The sequence below is a fragment of the Jatropha curcas genome, chromosome 2 (assembly GCF_041381405.1).
Source record: "Jatropha curcas cultivar XTBG-Jc1 chromosome 2, XTBG_Jcur_1.0, whole genome shotgun sequence".
NCBI classification, from domain to species: Eukaryota; Viridiplantae; Streptophyta; class Magnoliopsida; order Malpighiales; family Euphorbiaceae; genus Jatropha; species Jatropha curcas.
The window spans coordinates 19,375,708-19,398,480 of NC_143152.1; the positions used below are offsets into that span (position 1 = coordinate 19,375,708).

The 22,773-nt window shown below is 31.9% G+C and overlaps 1 protein-coding gene and 1 long non-coding RNA gene across 2 annotated transcripts; both read right to left on the reverse strand.

Annotated features, from left to right (window-relative positions):
* Positions 1-3,071: 3,071 nt before the first annotated feature.
* LOC105650105 (uncharacterized) lies at positions 3,072-6,561 on the reverse strand. Its single transcript, XR_005177878.2, has 3 exons — positions 6,331-6,561; positions 6,212-6,262; positions 3,072-3,576 (listed from the first exon to the last, which is right to left on the reverse strand). It is a non-coding gene; the product is annotated as an uncharacterized LOC105650105 (long non-coding RNA).
* A 3,986-nt stretch (positions 6,562-10,547) lies between these two features.
* LOC105650094 (protein PAT1 homolog 2) lies at positions 10,548-22,507 on the reverse strand. The gene is made up of 5 exons (XM_012236982.3): positions 22,165-22,507; positions 21,424-21,480; positions 20,937-20,993; positions 18,106-18,181; positions 10,548-13,042 (listed from the first exon to the last, which is right to left on the reverse strand). The coding sequence occupies exons 1-5, from the start codon at positions 22,171-22,173 to the stop codon at positions 10,992-10,994; spliced, it is 2,250 nt and encodes a 749-aa protein (XP_012092372.1). The 5' UTR covers positions 22,174-22,507; the 3' UTR covers positions 10,548-10,991.
* Between the last annotated feature and the right edge of the window lie 266 nt (positions 22,508-22,773).

A 22,773-nucleotide genomic window follows, 5' to 3' on the forward strand; every position in this document is an offset into this window, starting at 1 on the left:
TATTTCGACCTTTTAATCACGTTCGCAATAAGGAGAAGAATCAAAGGATAATCTTTTTTGTAATCGGATATTTCATAATCAGAGATTGTATCCATTATTTCTTTATAAATACAATTTATATTTAGTATTTTTGTTTCTTAATTTTCAGGAACAAATTCTATGCTTACACATGTAGGCCTAAATTGGATAAAAATGTGGTTTCCAATTGGATTTGTGATTTTGCTGGTGTCTTCTATAATTGTAGAATTAATTTATGAGTTTTGAATTAGGTTTTGTGATTTTGAGTTGGATTAGCAATGTTTTAGTTGAATTGTTAATTCTTTGCATTCGTTATAGAAATCTCCACTTATTTCATTAATTATTTTCTTTGCCTTAATTTCCTCATCCACTTTGCATCTCAGCTCATGTTTGTTCCCTCAAGTTCTTATTTAAGCTTTGAAATGAAAGTAAGATTTACATGAACTTTTTCCTTTTATCTCTGCTAAATTTTATTTTGGGCAAAATGATATTTCCAATTTTTTATTATGTACTAGCAATTGTTCAACTACTTTTTTACTTGCAAATACAATATAGATATTAAGTTCAACAATAATGATATCTAAATTTCTTAGACCGAATATATAAACTTACCCATGAACGTTGTAACTTTAACCGTGTGGCACCTTGAACTTTGTGAATAACTTATCGTGTACTTTAAACTTGTAAAATTTGATAATATTACACATCTTTAGACACTAATATCAATAATTTTTACAGTTTTTGACTTTTATCTGTAAAATATCGACTTGATATGTAGTTGGCATGACTTTTGGAACAATAATTTTTAAAATTTTCAACTTTTTAACGAGTGTTAAATTGATCTAATTTTATATGTTGAAGTATTTAATAAAATAATTTTAAAACTTGAAGCGTTTAATAGCTATAGTTTTATAAATTGAAATATTTGATAGTTTTAAAATAAAAGTTAAGGTTGTCACAAGGTTAAGTAACAAAGTTCAAGGTTGAATTTGTATATTCAGTCAAATTTTTTATAATTTAATCCATCATAATAATCGATATAAATTTAAGAGCCAAGATAATTGTTAATGTAATTGATGTAATTATTCCAACTATTAACCATTTGCATCAAGCAGAAACTTCCTTCTTGCATGAGTGCTCCTTCGGAAGCACACACCTTCCCTCAAAAGAAAGACTTACTCTCTTTAGAATCTCATGGTACACCGTCGCTCACTAGGCTAATCCATAAGGATTTGAAATCTTTTGATTTTTTTATTAGCAATATTGAGTTTTCGATCACATAATTAAGTTTTTTTTTATATGCATTTATCATTATAGAATCTAGTTCTTTTTTCAAGTATATCGAAAGCAAGACATCCCTTATCTAAAGCCTACAAAATAGATACTTATTAGTTTAATTGATTCAAAATTTAGGGATAAAATTATCAATTAAAAAAAAAGATTAAGTAACTTAATCTTGTTAAAATATAGAGAGAATAGTATTTTTCTAAAAAAGTAAATATTCAACTCTAGCATGATTCAGCTAAAATCTAATATTGGGATAAATGTCTTAGTTAAAGATTCTCATTTTACCTGATTCATTGAATATCCAATCAATCCAAACCGATTAGAACAAATTAGATATAATTCAATCCAATTAAAATATGAATCGGATATAAATATCTATCGTTTCTTATCTGAATATATCCAAACCTGATTTGGTTATTTTATTCTTATTTAAAAAAAAAAACAAAAAAAAAAAAAAAAACAAATCAACTCTTTTTGTGGTTATATTTATTTTAAGTCTGCCCCATGCGAATCCATATCCACTCCAATTAATCATGGAATGGATATATAGTGGACAAAGATCCGATTTGAATATAAGAAAATTCAACCAGAATCATATCCATGATCAAGCCTAGTCTCAGCAACGGGGGAGATGACATGATTCAGATTGGACATACAAACAGAAAACAAGAGCTTAATTGAACATGATAAATTCAAAGTTCAACTTTTTCCAATAAAGCCTGACTTTTTCCAAGACCACCGCCAAGACTTCAAAGTTCAAACTAACGGATCTTCCATTTGAGTATCTGCACATAGAAATCACCAAGCCGTTAAATAAATTTTTTCTTTTTTGAAGAAAAGACTTAACGTTTGCTTTTCGTTAAAAAAGGAATTTTTTGAAGAAAAGCCTAGTCTCAGCAACGGGGGAGATGACATGATTCAGATTGGACATACAAACAGAAAACAAGAGCTTAATTGAACATGATAAATTCAAAGTTCAACTTTTTCCAATAAAGCCTGACTTTTTCCAAGACCACCGCCAAGACTTCAAAGTTCAAACTAACGGATCTTCCATTTGAGTATCTGCACATAGAAATCACCAAGCCGTTAAATAAATTTTTTCTTTTTTGAAGAAAAGACTTAACGTTTGCTTTTCGTTAAAAAAGGAATTTTTAGGGTAACCACAGAAATCAATTCATGTCACCCAATGTAGCTGTGAATAAGCATAAAAAGAAATTAAGAAGAATAATATTTTTCGTCAATTAACTAGATAACATTAAATGCATTTAAATTTTTTTTTATAGCATATATTGGAAATTAATTCAGATGATGAAAACTAAAATTTAAACCAACTGCAGTGAGGTTTTTAAATTTAATTATATAGTATTATTTTACGTATATTAATTTTACTATAAATTGTGATATTAATGATTATATAGTATTTTCATATATAGTTAATTATATAAACTCTCATATATAAATAATTGATATTGTTAATTATATAAAAACTGATGTAAAATAAGAATTGAAACAACTATTATAAATTCTACTTGTAATATTATTATTGATAATTATACTAACATTTTAATAGATATTATTATATCACATATAATATCATTAAGTATGGCTAGTAACACTTATAATATGTATAACATTTTTTTTGCTACCTAATTACAACTGGTATTATCATTTTAATTAATTAGTATTATAGTTTTCATTAATTAAAGACCTTCAATAATAATTTTTAAATATTTATAACTATTTAATTTATTTGAGTTGCTAATGACTTGACCGACAATCGAAAGATATAATAATTATTTAATTTATAAAATAATTTACATTATTAGATATACAAAATACAATATAAGAAATATTAAATATAAAAATTAAAAACTTAAACCGCGAAAATACATCGTTTTGGTCTAAAGAAATTAAGAAACACTTAAACTCCATCACATCTTCCTTCACAGTCCACACATTTTGTTTAACCCACACCCATTTTCTTAGTTCCTTCCTCCATCGCCATCTCTTCAACTCACTTTCTACATGCTCTCATTTAACCGTTCTTCTAGTTTCGCCTGCCGTCTTTCTTCTAATTTCATATGCTTAACAAGATAATAGGTATTTCTTCTGTTTTTCTTAATCTTAAATTTGTATACATGCCTCTACTGTTTATACATGGGTCGCGAAATTTTATTCATTTTCATTTTGTTTTTGACTCAATGAATTGATCATGAAAGCAACAACACTCCACTGACATAAGAAAGGTACCACTTTCTGCTTTGTTTCCAGCTGCAATACAAATGCTACTGACTTAGAAATTGAATTCTAAAGTTTTGAATTTCTTATAGTTTTAGCTTTTTACTTTTCTATCTATACATGATTGTCTTGATAAAACTTTTCCATCTATTGCTCTCAACTGGAAACTATATTTTGGACCTGATATTATAATCTGAAGCAATTTTCTGCATCGATTTTTTGCTATTTTAGATTTTCTAAATAGGTGAGTTGCCTTTTGTTATATTCTTTCAATATATCAAAATTTTAAGATACCTTTTTTATTTTTTATGGCCCTCCATTTCACTTCTGTAGTAGAAACGTCCAAGTTTATAGTTTATGTGTAATGCTAATTCACTGTATCAATTATATGTAAAGCTAATTCATTATTTTTATGGTTATTGCTACTGGTAATGTTCCTTTATTGTTAGGAGTTACAACTAATCAAAACTTTGACTTAGATTTTTTATACTCATGTTCAATTTGTTTGATTTTTTAATACTAAGTTAAAAAAAGTTGAAAAATGTAAATGAGGCAATTTGGCTTCAAGGATTATTTGATAAAATGAAAATTGGACAAAAGCATAAAAAAGTGCATTGACATAGTGAGTGTTATCCATTTAGCAAAGAACTAAGTTTATCATGCAAAGATAAAACATATCGATGTTCGATATCAATGAGAAATTTTAGAACGTGACATATTATTTTAAAATATCAAAACAACTGAAAATCCTGCTGATATAACAATAAAAGTATTGAAAGTTATCAAGTTAATCAATATCGTTGAAAATTGAGTTGCTCCCTTCGAGGGCACAACGGAGAAGGTGAGGAATTTCTAATTTTTGTGAATTTATAAAATTCGAGATTTGTTAGTAATGCCTTCAATTTAGGATAGACGACTCGATGAAAAAGTAGATAGGTGGTAATGAAAGGCCTTAGGTGAAAGACAATAGGCGACAGCTTCTGAGAGAATCAATCCATGCATACGCAATAGCAAATGGAGGAGACGGACAAACATAGGCAATAGCCTGACTGCAAGAAAGGGACTTAGGCAATCTCATATTCCCTTAAAATTGCTTTGAACGATCGCTTGCGGCTTGTCCTCCCGCCTATGTAATTCTCGAGGTGAAGTCTCCGTACAATGAATGACAGCTCAAACTAGTTATCATTCAATATACGCCAGGTCATGATGTGAAAGAAAGGGAAAATTGTTATCCACTACACCGCAAATTAGAATAACCTCTAAGCAAACCATCGCCTATAAATACATAGCTTGGTAAGAAAGAAATTGCATGTGGCGGAGAACGCGGTGGAGTGTGTGAGATAGACATAGTGCAAGAAACAAATATATAACCATTTTTCTGCTTTTTATTTAAGTATGGTAATTTTGATCAAATTAATTACTGTGTACAGTGGAAGAGAACAAACATTTTGATATTTGGGATCAAGGATTTGAATGTTATCTTCCGTTTATATTTTTGTATTTTCATTGTTATTTGTGAATTTTCTTCTCCTTCGCCTATAAATGTAGTCTGATATTGAACTACGTAAATCTTTTATATCTCCTCTTTTCTTTTACCATTTTATCATGTTAAGGAATCAAAGTTAGATCTAAGAGTAAAGAAAGTTATCTTTGTGAGAATTCTCTAAGGTAAAAGGATACAGATTTTGGTTCCTAAAAACAAAAAGGTCAATCTTTAGCAGAGGTGTCACCTTTGATGAGTCTACCGCGTTAAAAAAGATAACTGAAGAGCAGTCAAAATGGTATTCCAAAATAGGTAGAGTTTAAAAGAAAAATTATAGACCCAAGAGCAAATGATGCAATGGTTGGAGACACTCACTACAGTTGGAGTGTCAAACTATAAAGAGGTTCCCATTCAAGAACCTATGCAGCAACATGAATCAATCACTCTGAGCAAGTCAAATAGCCTATCTATTTTTCCATCAAGTTTGATAAGTGATAGCATATCCTAAATTCAAAGCATTACCAACACATTGACCCAATTGATCTAGATCAGATCATTGAAAATTTTAATTATTTATAATTACCTTAAACGATAAATACAAATTATTAATATTTTTATAGTATGCTAATAAAACCACCCCAATAGTTAAACTAATTATCTATCCACTTTATCCACTCAATTCTTTAACCGAATCAGTAGTATTTAAATGAATTTAATCCAAAAAATCCAACTAAAAAAAAAAGTAAAAATCAACTTAACCAAATATGAAGTCAAACCAAGTGGAATCAAAATATTTTGCTTTTACCGATAACTGCATAAAGAAAATTACAATTTTATCCTCTTAAACAAACTGATTTAATAGAAAACTCAAATTGAACCGAGCCAACAACAAATCACATCGATTCGTTTCAATTTTTTTATTTGAACCAAAACTTACATTTTCGTTTTTTTTTTTTTTTAACAAAAATCAGTTATTCAGTATTAATCACAGAAACTGAACCGAAATTGAGTTAAATTGAATTTCAAAACAATAGAAACCCAGTCGAACTAATTTTTCGAACTAAACTAAATTTACTGATTTAGAAACCTTAATTAAAGGAAGAAAATTCATCTTAATTTCTTTTCTTTTTTCTTTTTTCCTCTAAACAAAGCGTAAGGGGAAGAAGTTACATAGGGAGAAATTACCAGAATCGCATTTAATCCGACACTTGATCTCACAGCGTTGCCTAAGTCTTTCTGCATTTGTCGAAATCACAGAATCAAAACTCATCAAATCAAATTGAATAACACCACGAAATACATACCGTTTGGATTGACACAAGCTGTGGTGCAAGCGTCCAAGCAATCCGCAGCGGAAGGCTCCACGCTCTCCAGCCCGCCAAAAATCAAACATACTATCATCAAAACTGCAGCCACTTTCTTCTCCATTTTCTCTTTTCTCTTAACTTCTCTTCAATTCAATCCTCTCTTCTATTCTTGTCCCAATCCACTTATCTTTATATATTGGTTTTTCGTTGATTTACGAAAGTGCCACCACGCGACCTCGGTGCCATTAATCAGTTAATGATGGGCCAACTTGCTGTTGACTGCCCACCTTCTTTGAATACTATCACGTGGTATCAATTGTCATTATAATGAAGACAGAAAAATAGGGAGAAACTAACCTCCGTCTATATGCAACGATATTTTCATAAGTTAATTATGTAAAAAAGAAAAATAAATAAGATTCAATTACTATGTATTTGTTCAATTATACTTCTAATATATATGTATATATATTAGTAAAAGTTTTTATTTATTGAATTTAATGATGTAGTCTTTTAGTTTTATTTTTGTTATACTACTTTATATCTACATCTATACTATATATAAAAGTGAAAATAAGAGGAATAATGAGATTTGCTATATTATTCTTGTAAAATTCAAGATACTCCGAAATAACTTTAATTATAGCGGATTAAAAAAATTTTAACATAAATATATATATAATATCTCTATAATTTGATTGAATTTTTTTTAACTTTTTTTTAATAGATAATATATATAGATAATTAAGCATTTGAAAATTTAAAATTTTACTATTAATATTTTATTATGTCTAATTATGTTTTATATTATTATATAAATTATTAATAATAATTTATTATCATTTATTATTTCTATTTTTATTTACTATTTATTGTAATTTATCTCAATAAATATTATCATTTTAAATGAATATGTGTAAATATGAGGCATTTAAAATTTTTTTTTTTTGAATTTATTTTAAATTAATATGTATAGATAATTAAGATTTTAATTTAAAAAGGATATGGTTAAATTTCTTTAATTACAAATTGCACTCTAATTTAGTTGGTCAAAAAATAAAATAAAAAATTATTATTTTTAAACATATCGAATTTGATTAATTATATTGATATCTTATTTAATTCAAATCCTATTCTTTCTATAAGGAATATAATTTTATTAATAAATTTTTTCAATGATTTCATGATTTTGATTGGATAAAAAACTAAAAATAAGAATTATAATTTGATTTATTAGATTAGTTTTTTATTATATTGTTAAAGTATATTTATTTACTAAAAGAGATTATAGTTAAAGTTATTAACAAAACATATAAGTTAATTCTAAAACGTAAAATAAAAGTTATATGATGACTTTTATAAATAAATTTGGTACTTAAATAAAAAAAATAAAAGCAACTAGCGTATAATAAAAACTATATGAATTATTATATTGAAGAGAATATAAATGACATATTTCTTATTTAAATTGCTATTTTAAAGGGAGAAACAAATATATCAATTTTTCTCAATGGGATATTACAGTTCAAGACATATAATAAAAAAAATATTTTAATGTTTATATAAAAATCACTATATTATTGCAATCTAAATAGGAATTTATACTTTAATTATACAAATAAAAAAGCTAAATGAATATAAAAAATTAGCATATAATTACGAGTATAGTCAACGAGTATCGCAAGTCATAAAAAAAACTAATAATTATAAAAATATAAAAATAAGAGTTATTTTTAACAAGTAATATTAAATATTGGTATAATAGAGATTTACTATATTAACTAATTCATTAAAATGGTAAGTGAGTTATAATTTAGAACAAACAAAAACATGAAAGTGTATCTATCAATTGGAGATGGAGGAAATAACTTTTAGCAATTAATATTTATTGACTTGGACTCTTTGAATGTTATTTTTAAAGACAGTTTAGAATGTTATTTTTAAAGACTGTTTAGGCTCAATTTTAGCCAAAATGTTGGATTGGATTTTAAAGTTTAGAAGATGGATTCTCAAGCTATGACAAAGATGTGCGAAGGATTTTGTATTCTTTATATTGAGGTCAACTATGTTGAATTCAAACGCAAGTCCAATTTGAAAAGAACTTGCTCATTTTGTTTATAGTAATTTATACTCCATCGGTTCTATTCATATAGAGAGTTAAAATTTCTCTAGGATTAAGGAGTCAGTTTTTTTATGGATTTTTTCCTAATTTATCCCTGAAAATACATTAAGATGGTTCCTAAATTTCAATAAAAGGTGGTAAATGAAGATAAAGATGATGTATTACTTAATTAAGGAGTTTTATTTACTCAGATTTCCAATAACAAAAAAAAAGAGGCTATTTTATTGTAACTGTCCACTAAAATTTCATTATCAACTTTGGATTGTAAAATTTGAAAGAAACTTTAGAGCCAAAATTTTCGGCCTCAAATTCTTTATTTTGTTTGTCCAAATTTGCATGTAAAAAATGAAGCATAGAGCCAAAACTTTCAAAGCTGAATTCATTTAAATAGGAATGAGTTCACGACTCTAAAATTTACTCCACAAACGATATGGACACAATCCTTCCTTTTAATTTGAATACAGTCCCTCAAAACTTGCCTACAATTTAGAAGATGTGGCCATCCTCAACAATCAGACCTTAGACTTAATCTCCTTGCCATTTGATGAATAACTCCTTTTGTAGAATTTGAAACCACACCACCCCTAATTAATGTTCTAGAAAAGGCTCGAAAGGACAACAAAAGAAAAAACATCATTGAAGATGTGAAAAATACAGTTTGTATGTTATTATGTTCTAAAACTGAGAATGGTAAGTCAAATGCTCGTAGTATTCATAAAGTTGCAAACAATTTATTCATATCCATTAAGATAATTTATAAAATTTGGTATACTGCAAAAAATGGGGATGGTGCTGAAACTGGAATAAAGAGTTTTTGGAACATGAGTAAGAAACAAGTAGAGATATCTCCAAAAAGGATAAAGTCAATTCCTCTTAGAAGATGAAAACACTTCGACCGTTGTCACATGAACTTGGATATTATTTATCTTGTGTGCACTGATTGATTAGAGTTGTTAGTAGATCTCACCATATGTAAGCACTTAATTATTAAGCATAAGCTTCTTGGTTAAATTTAATCTGTGCATATAATGTGCTTGAAGTTCATATTTTCTTAATACGCGATTTAGTCAATTTTGGAACAAAAAATATCTAATAACAATAATGTCACTTTCTTGAAAATACTCTCAAACTCAATTTTTAATCTATAAACCAAAACAATAGCATATTGGACTTTTTACTTTAGCATTAGTCCCAAAATTATCATTTTAGAAAGATTGCTCTATACAAATAAAACGCCAAAAAAATGAATTTTTTGTATAAATAGAATGGAGGGAATATTTATAAATAATTGTCTTATTTATAGAAATTAGAACTTTGAACTCGTCTATTGAGAAAATTTATAAGCTTTCAATTCATTGTCAGACTTTTTTTTTCCTTTTTTTTTTATTTTTTTCCAATTGAGCCTCAAAAGATACACTCTCAGTCCCGTCTATTTTCAATTACTTTTATCTCATAATTTTTGTAAGATGGCTTAAGAAAATGACAAAAAGAAAATTAGTGTACATATTCTTCACTATTTTTATCCGATTAGTTTTAACTTTAGTAAGAGGACATTGTTGTGGAAAAAACTGTCTTTTTCAGTAAGAGATACATTATTCTTTGGGCAAACGTTGTTAGCGTTAGGACTAGAGCAATGAATATCTAAAATCATTTAACTGACCAAATTGTCATCATTTAACTAATAAACTTTTAATATTAAAGTTACTACTACATCCCTTTTTATTTTTATTTTTAGTTTTTTAATTAATTCATATTATTTTATCTTATTCATTATTGACCATTAATGCCTAAGATGTCTGTCAATATATTCTAATTAATTGTCGTTCAATATGGATTATTTTTTTTCAATATATCAAGTTAAATAAAATTCAACATGAAATTCCATAATACAAATAATCAAACAAGCTTCATCAAATCTACACAACTTGCCCAGTTTGCCCTTGGCAATGAAATTGACTGATCTCCATGTAAAGGGAAAGATGCAGAAATCAAATTAGACTTGTCCTAATGTCTGAAAGCAATTGCATTTGATGTAGAGAGAGATGGCGAGGGACGCAGAACATCTAAACCATCAAGGTTAACAAATGCAGTATAGGATGTAATGGGCCAATATAATTTTAACTAATTCCCAGAATCTAACACCTTGTCTGTTTTAACCCACAGAATTTTGTAATTATTACAACCCTCTATCTACTAGCACATCATGCCATTTTTGAATCAGAAAAGTCTTCAAACTGATATGGCTGATGAAAAGAGGGATTTGATGGTTCTCTAAGACCACCCTGTACATTCTATCCCCTGTGCTTGTAACTTTCCTGCAGTTGCGACTAAACAAGCCCCCTCATAAACAAACAAACTTCTAGTCGCCAACTCCCAGGAATAATTTTCATCATAATACACACTTTCAAGGAAAGATAATTAAGCAGTAACCTTACGCTTTTTGCCCACCTGCAATACCAAGCAGTTTCTCCGCCAAAGTATCAAGTGGGATGCACAGAGAAGAGCTACGGCATTCTGGATATCTTTAGTTCGTTCTTCAACTCCTCACCAATTCAGAGTTCATCTGACCACTATTCCCTGAATGTGCATTCAACCCAGTAACAGAATTTCGTTGCTGTCCAAAGTGTCTTAAAAGCTCCATCTGGCGTTCATCAGTATGGGGAAGGCATGCGCGCAAAAGCTCCACAGGCATTTCACGTTTTGTAGCTGCACGCACCTCTAAATCATTGCCTTCTGCATTAGGAGGATTGTTTGCATAGACTGTTTGCAGTATCGTGTCATATTTAATCAGGCAATACTTGGTAAGAAGATCAAAAAATTCATTAAATGAGGCCTGCCAAAGGGCAAAATTAGTTACACTGCAGTTTGCTGCAGCCTGGGGATCAATTAATAGTTTATTTGCCCTCTCAAGAAGAGATTTCAAAATGATAGAGGCACCATCCCCAGCAGGGCTGCCAAGAGGTCTAAATGGTGGCTGCTCTGAAGAACAAACCACTGCAACAAGGCAAGCACTCAATGCATGAAGATCCATGCTATTAACACATGCTGAGACAGTCTTGACAAGATTCATAGTTGTCTCAGCTGCTGCTGAATCTTTAGGAATGCCACCGAACAAAAATCTTAAGTGACGGAATATAGCCATGCAGACAATTCGGGTGAGGTCACTACCAGGGAAAAGAAGCTGCAGGAACTTACATATGAGCTTCTGACCCTTGGGGAGAGAAACTATCCGCAGGAACACAAGATCATCCTTGGAAGCCAATCCAACTGTTTTGCCACTTTGGCCAAGTGGATCAACAAGCTGAAGGGAAGCTGCTAATCCTTCAAGCACCATCTGCCGCTTACGCCTGAGTTGAGCCCCACCATCTTGGGGTTGATTGAATTGTAGGAACCGATCAATATCATCCACTTCAAGGAGTTGGCACATTGCATCTTCAACAGCAATTCTAGCTGCAAGCATAGGCTCCTGTTCCAGAGGCCTCTCAGAGACTTGCTCAGTGCTTCCATCAACAGAACCGGGAGGATCAGCATCAAGCAGAGGAAGTGGTTTATGTATAGAGAGAGGAATCTTCCCAGCAGCATTACCATGGAGATGAGACTGCTGGTCAGAGCTGTTACGACCACGATTTGGAAGTTCTTTCATGTGAGATGGGCAGAACTGGTGTTTAGCTCTTGATCCAGCAGATCTTTTGGCAAGACGAGCTTGATGGTAATAATCATCAACATATGGGTCACTGCTATGTGTAGCAGCATGCTGCATTTTCAGAATACTTTCTATCTCTTCAGATGTCATATATTTGGATCTGAATTGCAACAAGCCACTATCACTTTTCTGACTGCTGGCATCCGAACCTTGTTGAGAAAGACGTGTATTCTGCCGTCCTTTATGTGATGATTTGTGTTTTTGATCTGATAATCCAAACATCATTTTATGTGCTGATGAAGGATGAGTATTATAAAGGTGGGACTGCATCGCTGCTAAATGAGCCAAAGATGGTTGGACTGGATTATGCAGTCTCTGCTGCTGTGGTGAAATCAAATGTGGTGAGATCAGGCCATTTTGATGGGATAATTGTTGCTGCAATAGACTCTGTAAGAGGCTAGAGTGATCTACTTGTAATAGGCCAGCATGGTTAACCCAGTGATTTTGAGGCCTGTTATTAAAGGAAAGGCCAGGAGAGCTGACTGAGGGCATATTTCCACGATAATGTAACCCAGGATGTATGGCGGCCAGTTGAAGATTAGAGTTGGATGAAGGAGAGAGGTTTGAATTCGAGAAGGGCTGTGGTCCACCAGCAAGAAGGTGATCTTGTGAAGCATGTTGATTCTGGCCACCAGGAGGAGGGAAAGACATGAAGTTTGATTTAGGTATGAGAATTGGTTCACTTGAGTAGCGCTGTAGTTGCGGTTGCTGCTGGGGATATGAGGATGTTCTGTGCAGAGGTTTCGATTCTGAAAAACGAGCTGAAGAAGGTTGGGGCTGTGATGACCATCTCTTTCCCTCCTGAGAATTTTCAATATCAAACATTTGCTGATCCAACCAGCTAGAAAAGTCTTCATCTTGTGCCCAGTCAGTGGCAGATGAACCTGAAAACAGCATGCTGTTAAGGTACGATTGAAGGAATGGATTCAAATTTAGTCCTTAAAACTTCGCCAGAATTAGTTCAATGGAATATGATTCCACTTAATATACTTGAGAAAATTATTCAAACAGAGAGAATTATATTTTACTACGGAAAAATGGTAAAAATGCAACCACTAGACAGCAATTATTTTTTATTTGATGCCACTATGAAAATCATGCAAAGAATCAACATAAATTTTGCAGGGTTCACTATATATATGTCACGTTAATGCTATATATTGTGGACAAAAGAAAAAAGAATCTGACAGTTAATAACTACGAGCAGCAAGAAGAGTCAATATTCTCTAAGGCTTTCAAATTGACCATTAAGGCAGACGAGTAACTGATTCTCCTGGTGGTTGAGTGTCTACCTTGTGATGTAGGAGTTCAGGGGTTCAAAACCTATCACCACTCACTCCTCTCTAAAACTCTAAATGTACCAAAAGGAGGAGATAGGGAAACTATTCCTGTATGCTTTTGTGAAACCTGAATGTATATAGAGAAAAACAAAAAAAAAAAAAGCTAGTGAATCTGATCAAACAGTGACTTCAATTAAAGGCATGATTGAAAAAGGTTTGCTGAGAGAAAAGCTGATATGATTTTTTGTTAATGTCATTCATAATAATGCAAGCATCTTCATGTTCCTAGATTCCCTATTAATCTGTTATCTGTAAGCTTAATCACAAAAATGCTTAATTGTAAAGTAACTTTTTACCCTACTCATTGTATGTTTCAGGAACTGAACACGGGGAGAACGATTGGCAGTGGTAGCTTGCGCGATGGATTGTATCTGTTGGATGACGTTTGTCGTTTTCCAAATCCGGGTATCAGTCAAGCTTTATTAGGAACTTCTAGAAATCTTTCCCATGAAATTATTCAATGGCATAGGAGATTAAGACATCCCTTTTTTTCTGTTTTAGGACGTTTATTTCCCACTTTGTTTGCTAAGTGTGATTTTGATTCATTAGTATGTGATGCTTGTGAACTTGCTAAGCACACCAGGCCCTTATTCTCCAATTAATAATAAAAGTTTGGTTCCTTTTGCTATTATTCATTCTGATGCATGGGGTCCTACTAAAACTGCCTCTCTTTCTGGTTATAGATGGTTTGTGACCTTTATTTGATGAAAACAAAAAATGAAGTTTTTTCGTGTTTTCAAAACTTCCATAAAATGATTTGTACTCAGTTTGATGCGCATGTTAATATCCTAAAAACTGATAATGGTATTGAATACATGAATACAGATTTTCGTATCTATTTAGATTCTCATGGTATTATACATCAAACTAGTTGTGTCAATACTAGTGATCAAAATGGAGCAGCCGAAAGGAAAAATAGGCATTTACTAGAAGTAGCTAGGTCTCTTATGTTCACTATGAATCATCCCAAACCATATTGAAGGAATATTATTTTGACTACTGCTTACCTTATCAATCGTATGCCTCCTACTTTAAATTTTAAAACTCCATTAGAGGTTCTTCAAGGAAAAAACTCTTATATTATACCTCCTAAAGTCGTTGGCTGTGTTTGTTTTGTTCATCAAAATGGTCTAAGCAAATTAGATCCTCGAGCCTTGAAGTGTGTGTTTGTTGGTTACTCTACTACTCAAAAAGGATACAAGTGTTATTATCCTCCTCCTAGGAAATACTTTGTGAGTATGGATGTTATCTTTTGGGAATTTGAGTCTTATTTTCCTTCCCAGTCACTTCTTCAGGGGGAGAAATATCATATGGAAGAGGTGATGAATGACATTCCTTTCCAGGGGGAAACTCCTATAGACATAAATAATAAGAGAGACCAACTACCCAAACCTCTAGGAAGATTGGATAGACCTGATTTGAAAACCTACACACGGCGGACTAATATAGATACAACCATGGAACATGAAACCTCTGATCAATCATCCTCTCCAATTTCAGGCCTGAAAATACAGAGGAACAAGAACCTGGTGAGTCTTCTTTAATCCCTGTTGATTCTAGCCCTTCTGACAATGACCTTGATATTCCTATTGCTCTTAGAAAAAAAGTTAGAACATACACTAAACATTATATCTCCCATTTTATCTCCTATAATGCTTTGTCCCCTTCTTATAGAGCCTTTGTTTTGTCTGTTTCTTCTGTTTCTATACTGCAGGATTGGCAAGAGGCATTACAGGACTCAAAAAGGCTGCAATGGTTGAGGAGATGAGATCTTTGGCAAAAAATGAGACATGGGATCTTGTAATTCCTACACCAGGAAAGAAGCCAGTTGGATGTAAATAAGCGTTCACAATTAAACATAGGGCAGATGGTTCAATCGAGAGGTACAAGGCTAGATTAGTAGCCCGAGTGTTCAGTCAAACCTATGGAATTGATTACCAAGAAACATTTGCTCCTATAGCCAAGACAAACACAATTAGAATTTTGTTGTCTTGTTTAGCCAATCTTTGACTGGGAGTTACATCAATTTAATGTTAAAAACGCTTTTCTACATGGTGATTTGGAAGAAGAGGTGTATATAGAGATTCCTCCTAGATTTGATGATGACAGGACTAGAGGAAAATTTGCAAGCTGAAGAAGTCATTATATAGGCTGAAGCAATCACCAAGAGCATGGTTTGAAAGTTCTCTCATGTAATTCAGAGCGATGCTGATCATACTCTGTTCATTAAACTTCATTAAATATCATGAAGGTAATTACCATGGGGTAGTTATTCCTCTCAACTTTCTTTGCGAGTTCAATTCCTTGAAGGAATGGACTAGTTCTAGAGTCTTTTAAGTTAAAGTTCAGCAATAGTTTTCTTAACATTAAATCCTTTTAAGTTTTGAGTCTCCTGCTTGTAAATTGTAACTTCGTAAATATTTATAATTCAATTTCAATCGATAAAATTTCGGCAAATATGCTTTTCGTCTTATGTTTGATGCAATTCCAACCCTAGCAAGCCTTGTCTTTCTTGATAGAAACAAGTGCAGGATCCAACTAGTATATGGTAGTTATATTTTCAGATCTGCTAGGTTAATTAAGCCCTAATTCTTGGTTCCTACAAAACCTAGCCTAATTTCTAAAAGTCTAGATTGTTTACTAGCATCCTAAATTACTTATTCCCTCAGATTTGAAGGAATAGTTATTAAAGGTGTAAGGCATAGGTGCAAAAAGATCTTGGAAACAAGTCGCAAGGCACAGACAACATATACCTAGCAAAGCAACAGATGAGAAAAACAAAAAGGAGCCAGAACAAGGTAAATGAGAAAGATTTTAGGCATGTGGATGCTGAAAATGAAAGGACTGACAGCTTACTACCCCAAAGGCAGTGATCAAAATAAGATTCAGCCAATGGCAACAACATTTCAGATCAATTGACACCGAGTTCTAGTAGATCAAGAATTTTTGAGTTTTGTAATGGTGCTTTTTGCTATGAATATAGCAATTTTTGCCAAAGCCACAACCGATTATAATTTGCTATAATTAAGAGGATAAGAATAACCTTAACAAATTCCTTTCCAAATCAAATACAATGTTTAGTGGACAAGTCTAACATAATTTTCCAACTGTTAAAGCCTATATTTTCTCCAATAGCAAGAGGAAAACCAAATGAAATAGATACATTAAAAGCTTTCATTTAAAATTTTCTTCTGTTTTATAAACCAAAAGACATGTTAGTATTTTAAAAAAAATCTTCTACATTCCTTGCTCTAATTTTTCTTGTTCACTTCTTTGTAGATACTAACCCTATTCATAAAGACCTAGAAAAAAGAAATAGAAAACATTATTTTGCACATTATTGCATAATCATTCTTAAACCAATGTATTATGCTTCAAATTTTCAATTTTTTTATAATATTGAATACTAAAATTGTTTGTGATTGGATACTATGCGTGTGGCCTCCTATTATGGCGTCTTTGCTTTTAGCAGTTGAAATTGTTGGGTTAGTTTTCTATAATTGGCCTTTTTCAGGCAAATTAAACCCATAATCACTAAACTTATAACTTGATTCTATCATTATCACACATAATCTCTTTCTTTCTTTCTATTTTTTTTTCTATGCATAAAAGAATAATAATAACAAATTAGGGGATTTGTTCTTGTTGTTTTTTTTAATACCATGAGCGCTTAGATGAAGTTAAAAGTAGAAATGCACACTTTTTTACCCATTATTGTGGCTAAAATTTCACCCTGTTTACACTTAAAATTGTAAATTATGAATACAAACAAACGGTAGCTACTACTTAGATGATTCGACTGGAGGATATTAGCAAATAACCAAAAGGCAAGCATGCCATATAATTTGTCTAATTTTGAATAAGTGTTGCTAGTCTCTTCATTTAATTCACGGTTTATAAAAAAAAATATTTTTTCTGATGAAGACTAGGTTTGATAGAGAATTTACTAAGGACAAGAAAAGTTGAGGAGAGTGGACACAAGATTAAATGATATTACATATTTTTCCTTTTTTTTTTTTTTTGGTTATTCTCGAAAATGGGATTTTTTTGCAAGATACTTTATTCATTTCAATTTTTACGCATTCATTATGTTGTGTCCTTATAGTTGTGGAAATAGCATTTCCCCCTTCTAACCCTTCTTTTCCATACTCCTTAGAAATTCAAAAGGAGGAATATCCCTAACCAATTTCATTTTCCTTTCCTGTCCCCTCTTTTACCTCCATCCAAATAAAGCATAAGTCCAAGTCAAAACTTCCAAAGGGTTTAGTGTATTCAACCTTCTTACAGCCAAGGACAAGTTCTAATCAGTATAGAATTGCTTCTAGAGGACCTATTAACAAGCCTAGAGCATCTTTAGAGATTTTGTTTATATTTATCATGGACTGTCTTGTGCTTCTTCTCTCTAGTCCTCTATAGGAATATTTCAATTTGGTTGACTAGAAGCTATTTGGTTTGAGAACAATGCAAAGTGTTTGATGCTCACCAAATTCATTCACACATACAAACAAAATTCACTGAAAAAGCAATCTAGGGAAGTTCTCCATTCACTGTACAAGATAGGATTGATTGACTAAAAATAATAATAACAAATAAAAGGTTTAACTCACTTTCCCTTGAAAAAGATCCAGATCCTCTGTCACCAATAACTCCTACATTCCTTGGCCCAGTGACAACTCTGTTCAACTGTTGCAAGTGGACAATAATTTTGAAATTACAATGAGAATGGCATTTTAAAGCATCCCAATATCCTTATATTAGACAAAAGCAAAGTTTCCAAATGACAAATGTTAGGAATAAGAACAGCAGAAGCAGCAACATGATCAAGAACAGTAGCAATATCAATGTCCAAGCAAAGATATTTGTTCAGTATAGTATATAATAACGAGTCCAATGTCAAAGGTTTCCAGTGTTTTATACGGAGAAGGGAGGCAACATATAAATTTTCTCTCTCCAGTCAACCACAATAAAATCCTCACAATACTAATTTGAGGAAAACAGATTGCCAAGGGTTCAACCACCAAGTATAAAAACCAAAGGTCACATAAAAAATATAGAGAACATATCTCCTGGATTTCTTGGGCCCATGGAAAATTACACAACTTTAATCAGAAAAGCAAAGTTTGAAACCCCAGCCCATTGAGGAAAAAGATATAAATGAAAAAGAGCCAATTGAGAAATGAAAAAAGAGAAATGAAAGATAGAAAGTTAGGCGAAATGACCTTCTCCACCAGCCACCCAAAAAAAAAAAAAAGCTTTTATATTTGGGTCAGTTTTAGCCAAAACATTCGACTACATTATTCAGTTATATCCTGAACTATAGGGCCTTTGCAAAAATTTTGTAGCCATCCCTTATTCAAGCATTAATCTAGAGCATCTATTTGTCTGAAATGCTAGCATTCATTATTTATAAACAGCATAGCATTATCATTTCTTATTTCTTATTTCTTTGGCATGACTCACAAGCTATTTATTTGCTTTCAAATATTTTGCAATTTAACAGTTTCAAGAAAGTGGGGAAAAAAACGAAAGAAGGGAGAAAATAACCAACTCGGTTCATAAAACCATTGAACAAAATGAGTTTCATTAAAACAAGTAAAGGATTAGATTATTAATATTCAACATTTTGGATGCCCGGATTATATTTAATCAATTAGAAAAATTTCAAGGTGAGAACATGTCAGCTACAAATCATAAGGAACACCCAATAGTTGAAGGAGCAATTTTAAAACTGGAAGTTTTGACTAGAAATGATAGAACTTTTTGTTTCATCAACAACAGAAGCTGATTGTTCTGTACTACATTAACATCTTGATGGAGGAAAATTTTGATAAATCAACCTATTAGCCACTTGGGTGTCAATTTTGGGGTTCGGACAAATCAAAAGATAGAGAGCGGAAGTAAGATAGCAATTAGCAATCGCAGCAAAAAAAAGACACTGATGAACAAAGGATTAGCAGAATCAGAATAATTGAATCCTTTATCAAAATAAAAAAAAATAAAAAAAGACAAGAGGGGAAAGAGCACAGCAAGCAAAAATGTGTTGCATTCAATATTCATGATAAACTTCCCTTTAGTTATACATAAGACTAACTTAACAAAAGACCTCTGTCATTTAAAGCTTCCGTTGCATGCCTAATAGCAGCACAATTAATCCCCAAAATGAAATAGCATGAACCAGCCTGAGAGAAACAGGTGTTTATATATAAAATCTACTCTTTTTTTTTTTTTTTTTTACAATTCCTTTAAATGTATTTCTAATTTCAATGTGGAATCACTTTGAGCCAAAACCTAAGGTCCCAAAAGCTAACTGTTTTGAAATCAAATGCTATGACCCTTGTTTAGATTATGGCTCATATTCAAAGAAGATGTGGGTCAATAAAAGCACACAAGGAGGGGTAAAGCCGCTAGACAGTAAATTTGAATTAGCACAGGGAAGTCTAACTATAGGAGATATTTATGAAATAGCAAGTTTCTGCCAATCCTACCTGTAAAGGGAAAACAGTGGTCTGTAAATGAATACACTCTTGTAACCTTCTCCTTCCTAACTAACAGTTATAACTGGCTTCCCACGAGTAAGGAGCTTGCCACATAAAATTCTTATGTCTTATTTTCTCTCTCTCTCTCTCTCTTTCAGCGTTTCATTATAATCTGGTATCATGTGTGAGATCTGTGCACTTATTTTATTACTAGTCCCATCCACATTACAAACTTCCTTCTAGATCTAGTTTGTCCACAGTCTGTTAAATGAGGTAAATTTAACAGAATTGTTGTTAATTTCCCTCTCCCATTTGTGTCTCAACCAATTCAAACAAGATTTAGATCCAGCTCCCTCCCACCTCTTGAAACTTATAACAACCAGTTTGTAACCAGCATGTTCCTTTAAATAAGCCAAATAACGTAAATTCATGATCAGAAAATTGATAAAAACTGAAGAGAAGTATCGTTGTTATATCCTAAATTTCTTTCTGTTAATCATTTACATGCAGCAAGAGATAACTGCACTATGCAACACAGATAATTTCAGCCCTAAGGTCTTGAAGAAGAAAATTCATGCCTCAAATGATCAACTTTTTCCATCTACACTTCATGGTAAGTGCAACTACCTGCTAAACAAGCTCAGCATCCACTGAGGACAACTGTAGTACTATCAGTCTTTAATATAAGGTACAGCCTTTTTCCACTTTCCAGAAAAATGGTTGGGGTTCATAAGTGGATAACCCTCCCATATCATTAATTCTAAATGTTGAAAATTGCAAGATTATAGACAAGTTGCACTAGCACAACAATCAGCTTTCACAACAAACAGTGACATCTTAACTGAGAATTATTTATATTACCAGTAAAGAACAAAATTTTGCAAAACACGGGCATAGGAAACATGGAAAACCCAAATATTTTATGCTACAAACACACAATTATCTAAGTTAACAAATCTGACCTTTGCAAATGTACTTGCCAGATCATCCACATCTGATAAAGATCCTAAACCCACACCCTGGAATTGAAAAAAAATATGTCAGAGCCAAACAAGTGTATTTCATGCCCGAAGAAGATTTAGAAGTTGCCAGAAGATTTAAAAATGTGTTCCTTGCTGTTATAGATTATCTAACAGTTCTATGAGAAGTAGTTGCAATTGCATTGCATCACAGGTAAGCATTATAAGCCCATTAGGCAAATAAAATACACCAAAATTGCTTATAGTCAATTTTTGGATATGCGTGTCATCTTTTCTTCTCATCCCCAATAAGGCTTTAGAAAGTTAGGTAGCAATGTTCCAACTATAATTGCTACGTACTGGTGATTGCAGAATTAGCTAATAATCATTTCTAAACTGCACACAGTTTACATTACCAGAAAGCACATATTATTGCAAAATTTTAAAAACATGGGGATAATAAAAATGGAAAACTACGTCAGAACCTGACCTTTGCAAAAGTACTTGCGAAATCATCCATATCTGATAAAGAATCTAACCCTATACCCTGGAATTGAAGGAAAGACATATTAGAGCCATTACAATGCGTTTAACGACCCAGAACACTTTAGAAGTAAGAGACAAAATAAAAAAAGAGTATTGCAGTTAGAATAAACAATGAAACAGATATACGAGAAGTGTCATTCAAAGGCATATATTATGTGTATTTCAAGTTAAAGCAAACAAAGGGCACACTTCAAAATAACTAATACCCAAAATTATTTTTTTTATACAAGAATTTCCTTTTTTTTTCTAGGGGTTCCACTATTTCTGGACCATTTTCATAATCGAAACTTAGCATGAAACAAGTTCGGTGACCACCTTCGGACAGCAATATGAACACCCTCCCCACACACAAGCAAACATTTCTACCAAGTAGTGATAATTAGGACTTCTCATTCAAGAAACAGATTCTATCAACTGCATGACAACTCCTTCTAGTTAAACATCAAAATGGAAAGAAAATAAAAAGAATTTGAGAATAAAGCTCTGGAAATAAGAAAATGGGGGTAGGAGAATAACAGAAACAGGGGAAAAAGCCATAGTGAAGGGAAAAAATCCTCTAGAAAGACAAGAAAACAATTTTCTCACACAGCAGCTACACAGAAAAAACCCAATTCCTAAAACATAATCATCAAATTCAAAAGAGAGAGAAAGAAACGCGACAAACATAGTAAAGACTAATAATAACCTTTTCCATAACTCCAAAAGGCCTATTCTTTGAGATCTGGAATGCCTTGGCTCCTGAAAAATTAGGAACTTAGGGTTACGAAGTAGAAAAATTGGGAGCTGAGGATATTGGAATTAGATTGGATTAGATCGAATTGAATGATATTGAGGGTAGTTGGGCGCTGTGAGCTGTAGCCAGAGGAACAGGATGCAAGAATTTTTGAGCAGCGACCTAAAAAGTGAGATTTAAGATGGTTTCGATTATTAGAGAAGAAAGACAAGGTTTTATGGCTGTTCTCGGAAAATGGCTACATTCATCACTTTTGGAATTGGATTGTATGTGTGCACCCACATCTCAAAAAGTCGCTGCCACCTAAGATAATAAGTGGAAACATATTAAACTCCCAAGTTATTTGTTTAATTTGTTTAATTTAAAAGAAAAAGTTCTAAAATAGACCGGCCGGTTCAATAAACTCGCATTCCAATTCGGTTAATGGACCATTCAGACCTTTAATAGTTTGATTAATTGGAACTTTTTTTTAAAAAAAATTACAGTATAATCTTTATGATTTACGAAACGCAATTAGTCTGTCTTTGCCTTTTTAAAATATAAATTTTTTCTTTTATTTGT

Coding starts and splice junctions, on each gene's coding strand:
- LOC105650094 (XM_012236982.3), bottom strand. Junction 18,182..20,936: donor TGGCAAGTACATTTGCAAAG/GTCAGATTTGTT, acceptor CACTTGCAACAG/TTGAACAGAGTTGTCACTGG. Junction 13,043..18,105: donor TGGATCTTTTTCAAGGGAAA/GTGAGTTAAACC, acceptor TGCTGTTTTCAG/GTTCATCTGCCACTGACTGG.